We start from the raw sequence: 6,000 nt of genomic DNA on the forward strand, positions 1-6,000 counted from the left end.
TTGATATATTTGACAGAGATTACAAGTAGGCAGAGAGGCAGGCAGGGTCGGGAGCAGGAAGCAGACCCCCTGCTGAGCAGAGAGCCCGATGCGGGGCTCAATCCCAGAACCCTGAGATCATGACCTGAGCCAAAGGCAGAGGCTTTAACCCACTGAGCCATCCTGGTGGCCCCCTAACTCACTCTTGTCTCTCCCCAACCGTGCCCCTTCTGCCCCACCACCGAAATCCGGTGAACACTGAGCGCCAGCCACCTGTCAGACGCTGTGTTGTCCGGTGGCCATGGGGTGATCAGGGCGGACTTGGAGTTCCCGGAATATGCAGTCTGGGGAGGGAGGAAAGATGCTCGTAACCGGGCAGTCTGAGGAGGTCAGAAATGAACTGGGGCCTTCAAACTAGGTTTGAAGCTGGGAGCTGAGGGTCGAGGGCAGTCTGAGGCGGAGACCCTGGAGCCTGAGGCCCGAAGCTGGCCAGGGTTGGAGTTGAGGGGAGCGCGTGATGGGGTGGTCATGGAACAGGCTGGCGAGGAAATTTTTTGTAGAACCAGATATGCTTGAACGATTGAATAGAGGGTATGTTGTCACACCAACTGTGGGTGACGGGGAGCAGAGAGGGACGGGGGGTACCATCTGGAGCGTGAACCATTGTGGGGGGGCTGCTCAGGAAGTTCTAGGGACAGCTGGACAGCCTGCACTCGGGCGGAGGTGGTCGGACAGAGACACAGGGTATTCGTAGGCCATGATTATGGATTCCTTGCGAAAGGTGACAGGGCAGGGATATTGCCCATAGTTGCCCCAGGAGTCGAGTCCCTCGGGTCCACCCTCCCTGTTCTGTGTGCGAGACCAGGCCAGTGAGTTCCTGTGGTCCTGCCACCAAGGCCTGTGGACTATGGGCACAGTTCGCCGGTAGCTGACTCTGCTGTTGCTTCATTTTACACCAGGCATGCCTGGAGGGTGGGGACACAGAGGACTGAAAAAGTTAGGCCCTGTCTTTCAGGAAGCTTCCAGCCGGGAAGGTAGGGAGACTAGGAAGGGGGAGCAGGCCAGCAGCATGGAACCCTGTTTGTAACTCCAGAGGACTAGAGCTGCCAGAGTGAGGAGGGCACGGCCTGGGGGCATTGGGGTGCACCTGTCCCCGTGCTTTCTGGACAAGGGAGGCAGGAAGTAAGCTGTGGAAGTCCTCAGTTGGCCAGACTGCCACCTGCTTTGTTGGTTCCAGAATCCTAGTAAGCAGAGGGCCCTTCTCCAAACCCAGTGTGGAGTGCCTTTCCCAAGCTCACGAGCCCTACATGGCCCAGGTCCGCAAACCCCCAAGGTTGCCCATCCTGGGCCAGTCTCCTTTCCCCCAACTTGGCTTTCAGCCCGCTGCTCCCCTCTGCCTGGCCGCCTGCAGCCACTAGCCCCAAGGAGCCTGCTCCGGCCATCCCGCTGGAACCCAGTTCTCTGGCATGCTACCCATGCGGGCCGTATCCTCACCGGCCTTGGGCTTAGTGATTTGTGTACACAGCTCCGCTCTCCACCAGAATGGTCCGCTCCTTGACACGGGGCTGGGTTGAGGGCGAGTGAGGTGGGCCCAGTAGGATGAAGAGTTTGGGGGCTGCGTAAAGGGGAAAGGATGGGCTGTGGCGTCTTGAGGACCCAGATTCCCGGGTCTGTGTTCCCATTTCTGAGCTATGTGGGCAACCCGTCTTTTGTCTTCCCATCTCTGTTTCTCTGCACACTGGGGTGCTGGGCCGAGCGCCTGTTGTACGCCCCACGCCAGGGATTACCATGAGCCACTGCGGGAGACGGGCTAACATGGGGAGCGGCATTTGTACCCCAAACATAGTGGGTACGGAACACAAGTACTCGTAGAGCGAGCACTGGTTTATACCCGTCCTCTGTCACCACTGGGTTGGAACCTGAGATTCTGTGGGTTGGGAAGGGCAGGGCAGCCAGGGATGAGGGCATGGGAGGCCTTCGGCACTCTGGGGCTGGGGAGAGACTTGTCTGGAAGCAAACTGGGCCGGCTGCGAGCCTCTGTCCCCTTGATACCACTGGGACCTCGTCAAGCAGGCCGTCTGCTGTTCTGTGCTCATCCAGGACTTTTCTCCTTGCCGCCTTTTCCATAGTGGATTACCCCCTGCCGCTGCTGCACACGCCCCCTGCCCCCGTGGTGAAGAGGCCTGGGGCCATGGCTGCCCACCACCCCCTGCAGGTACTGTCCCCTCCACCCTGCTCCTGGCCTGGGGCAGCCTCCCTTGCGTGGGATGGCTGGGGCTGCCTCCCTAGGGGGTGGTGGGGGCCCTCCTCTGTCCTTGTTCACCTGTTCTGCCATCTGCTTGTCTGTCCCCGGTATGCTGGTCTGTTTCACTGTGACCACGTGTCCCCTCTGTCCCTCTGGATCTCCGTTAGTGTCTTTCTCAGCCTCTGATCTCTGGGGTCTCCCTCAGGAACCTTCCCAGCCCCTGAACCTCACGGCCAAACCCAAGGCCCCCGAGCTGCCCAGTGCCTCCAGCTCCCCCAGCCTGAAGATGAACAATTGTGGACCCCGCCCCCCGAGCCATGGGGCCCCCACACGGGACCTGCAGGCCAGCCCGCCCAGCCTGCCACTGGGTAAGCTTTCTGCCAGGAGGGCATCCTTTGGCCCTGGGCATGTCCTTCCCTTCTCTGGGTTATAGTTTCTGGAAAATGGGTTAGACCTGCCTTTGTTTCCACACTTAGCATCTCAGAAGCTCCCCTGCTTACTGGCCCTCCACCAGATCTGACCGGGCATCCCCACATCAGGGATCCAGGCCACTGAATTGCACAATTTCAGGGAAAGCGGTTCTCTAGTCTTTGGCACACTGTGCAACAGCCAACGTAAACAGTGCCCCCTTGGAGATGTGCGGTGTAGGGGGCAAGAGGGGACCCCGAACCAGGTGAATAACTTGCAGGAGTAGCTTGGTGTGGACAGGGTTGACCCCCTCTGCTGCCCTTTGTCCTCCCATAGGCTTCCTCGGTGAAGGGGATGCTGTCACCAAAGCCATTCAGGACGCTCGGCAGCTGCTGCATGGCCACAGTGGGGCGTTAGAGAGTTCTCCCAATGCTCCCTTCCGGAAGGTATGGCCCCCCACTCCCCTGCACCAGGGCTTAGGGATCTGACAATAGACTTCGGCTGGGGCAGAAGACCCAAGTCTGAGGCCACCAGAGGAGGGGTGAGTGAGGAAGGCAGTGGGGTGATGCAGAGGGCAGTGGAGTGATGTGCCGATTTCCTCTGTCAACCCCAGGACCTCATCAGCCTGGACACGTCCCCGGCCAAAGAGCGGCTGGAGGAGAGTTGCGTGCACCCCCTCGAAGAAGCCATGTTGGGCTGCGACATGGATGGTGAGGGCCTCAGGCGACGGGCTGGTGTGGAGGAGGGCTCTCCTCTGATTCCCACAGGGCCCAGGGAGGGTCAGGTTGTCTCTGTCCCTGATGCCTTTTCTCCCATAGTCTGTCTCTGGAGTCCCCTTGCGTGTCTGTCCCTTCTCAGTCCCCAGTTTCTGGCTGGGCCTCTGATGAGGTCTTCTGCTGGTGTCCATGGTGGCTGTGGGCGCCCCACCATCGCCCCCTAGTGATAAAGTTGGAGATAACTGCCGGCCTGGGAGGCCTCCTTACCCTAGAGGAGCTGCCCTGCTTGGCTGACTTCAGCCCTGTCCCCTAGGCTCCCGCCACTTTCCCGAGTCCCGCAACAGCAGCCACATCAAGAGGCCCATGAACGCCTTCATGGTGTGGGCCAAGGATGAGCGAAGGAAGATCCTCCAAGCCTTCCCAGACATGCACAACTCTAGCATCAGCAAGATCCTTGGTAAGGGGCAGCGAGTGGGGTGTCAGGGGGCTCCAGGAGACAGTGGTCTCCTTGCTGGGTGACAGTCCCCATCGCCCTGACTTTCAGAGGAGTCTGGAGTCACAGGGGTCAGGCAGGATGTTTAGAGGCTAGGTCCTGGGGTCTTGTATCGTTGTAGGGCTCTGCACCTAAGTAGTAGGGTGTGTGTGTATATGTGTGTGTGTACGTGTGTGTGCACGCACATGTGTAGATACACATTTTTAAACACCTGGTCTCTCCCTAATCTGTTATGCTTGCCCAGGCCCTTGGATCTCTGGCTCTGGCAGGAAACAGGAAGGACTGGTGTTTCTGGGCTATCATTAGAAAGGTCTTTTAATTTTATATAATCAATAATTTTTACAAAAGTTTTAATTAAACTCCCGAGAGTCAGATGCTCTCCTGACTGAGCCAGTCACTGCCCCAGGAGAAAGCTTTTTTAAAAATTCTAGGTCCTGACTGGAGGTCAGGGAGGGATGGAGGGCAGGTGGGGCTAGAAGTTGGTCGTTGTCTTCAAGACAGAGGCCCCCACGTCTTATCAACCAAGACAGTTGACAAGGTGTTTTGCCTTAAGCATGGGGCTGGGGGACTGTCTGTTATTGGTGGCCTGGTGTTGGCTGTTTTGTTTATGCAAATCATGCAGACCAGAGGCCTCCCAGAAGTTGCTGGGTGGTTGGAGACATGGGTGTTGGGTGTATAGACACCAGTACATGTGCCAGCTTCATTCATTCATTCATTCGCTCCTCGGACTCCGAGGAGCACCCGTGTTGGGCTGGGTTCTTGCTAAATGCTGGTGCATAGATTCCCTTGTGGTCTCACTTGGGGACCCACGTCTCGGGGGGCCCCTGCAGGGGCTGGGGAGGGTGGGCGGAGCCCCGCACTGACGCCCCCCCGCCCTGGCGGGCTGGGCCAGGCTCCCGCTGGAAGTCCATGACCAACCAGGAGAAGCAGCCGTACTACGAGGAGCAGGCAAGGCTGAGCCGCCAGCACCTGGAAAAGTACCCCGACTACAAGTACAAGCCGCGGCCCAAGCGCACGTGTATCGTGGAGGGCAAGCGGCTCCGGGTGGGCGAGTACAAGGCCTTGATGAGGACGCGGCGCCAGGACGCCCGCCAGAGCTACGTGACTCCGTGAGTCCCACGTCCCTGTGCTGCGAGGGCTGGTGTGGGGCTCCGGGGTGCTGTCTCTTGGCCTGGAATGCCCGTGTGTGGGGGGGCGTTGTATGTGGGTCTCCCTGCGTCCACCCCCCCCCCATGGGGCTGCAGGGGTGTAGGAGATAGGTTTGTGCCTGGCTGGGGGGGGATGGCCATGTGTACCTGGAGGAAAATGTGCATGTGAATCACAAGCTCCATGAAAAAATTCAGGGCTCCTAAAAACAAAGGTGATCCGGTACAGGGAGTGCCTGACTTGACAGAAGCAAGTACCTTCATGGAGTCTTGCAACTGGAAACACAACTCCCCCTCCACCCTCACCCCACGCCGGGGCATTTAAGTTTAACTTCCAAATGCTGGATTTGTACGTGATTCCCTGGGAGTATCCGGGGAGCACGCTCAGGCCCTGAGACCGCAGGTGTGTGCTGGTCTGTGGCTGACTGTGAACATGACTGTGGGGAGGCCAGCCCTGGGGGTGAGAGAGAGAGAGCTGAAAGCACGGTGGTGGGGAGGGAGGGCATGCCCCAAAGTGGCTCAGGTGGTGGGGGCTGTTAGGGGGTGCAAAGTGAGGGTCCCTTGAAACGTGCCTCTTCTCTGCCCTGTAGCCCCCAGGCCGGCCAGCTGCAGATGAGCTCCCCCGACGTCCTGTACCCGCGGGTGGCAGGTGTGCCCCTGGCTCAGCCCCTGGTGGAGCACTACGTGCCCCGGAGCCTGGACCCCAACATGCCTGTCATCGTCAACACCTGCAGCCTCAGGGAGGAGGGTGAGGCCACGGAAGACAGGCACTCGGTGGCGGAGGGCGAGCTGTACCGGTACAGCGAGGACGAGGACTCGGAGGGCGAGGAGAAGAGCGACGGGGAGCTGGTGGTGCTCACAGACTGATCTAGCGGGATGGATGGGCCGGGCCTCCTCCCCCCGGGAAGACCTGGCCCTCAGCCCATGGGTGCAGCCAGCCGGCCTGGACTCTGTTGGTACTTGGACTTGGGCCTGTCGGGGAGAGGGGCGCAGCTGTGCACTTGTAGATAGCCT

General features: G+C 59.5%; 1 protein-coding gene across 2 annotated transcripts in view; it reads left to right on the plus strand.

The window, feature by feature from the left end:
- Nucleotides 1-6,000, plus strand: part of SOX13 (SRY-box transcription factor 13) — a 28,990-nt gene extending 22,990 nt beyond the window's left edge. For both annotated transcript variants that reach the window (XM_059144910.1, XM_059144909.1), the window contains exons 9-15: nucleotides 2,109-2,194; nucleotides 2,430-2,592; nucleotides 2,969-3,078; nucleotides 3,246-3,342; nucleotides 3,662-3,805; nucleotides 4,734-4,950; nucleotides 5,577-6,000. In XM_059144910.1, the coding sequence (XP_059000893.1) occupies nucleotides 2,109-2,194; nucleotides 2,430-2,592; nucleotides 2,969-3,078; nucleotides 3,246-3,342; nucleotides 3,662-3,805; nucleotides 4,734-4,950; nucleotides 5,577-5,853 (1,094 nt within the window). In that variant the 3' untranslated portion in view covers nucleotides 5,854-6,000. The remainder of the gene's footprint in view (nucleotides 1-2,108; nucleotides 2,195-2,429; nucleotides 2,593-2,968; nucleotides 3,079-3,245; nucleotides 3,343-3,661; nucleotides 3,806-4,733; nucleotides 4,951-5,576) is intronic.

This window comes from Mustela lutreola, chromosome 14 (genome assembly GCF_030435805.1).
Source record: "Mustela lutreola isolate mMusLut2 chromosome 14, mMusLut2.pri, whole genome shotgun sequence".
NCBI classification, from domain to species: Eukaryota; Metazoa; Chordata; class Mammalia; order Carnivora; family Mustelidae; genus Mustela; species Mustela lutreola.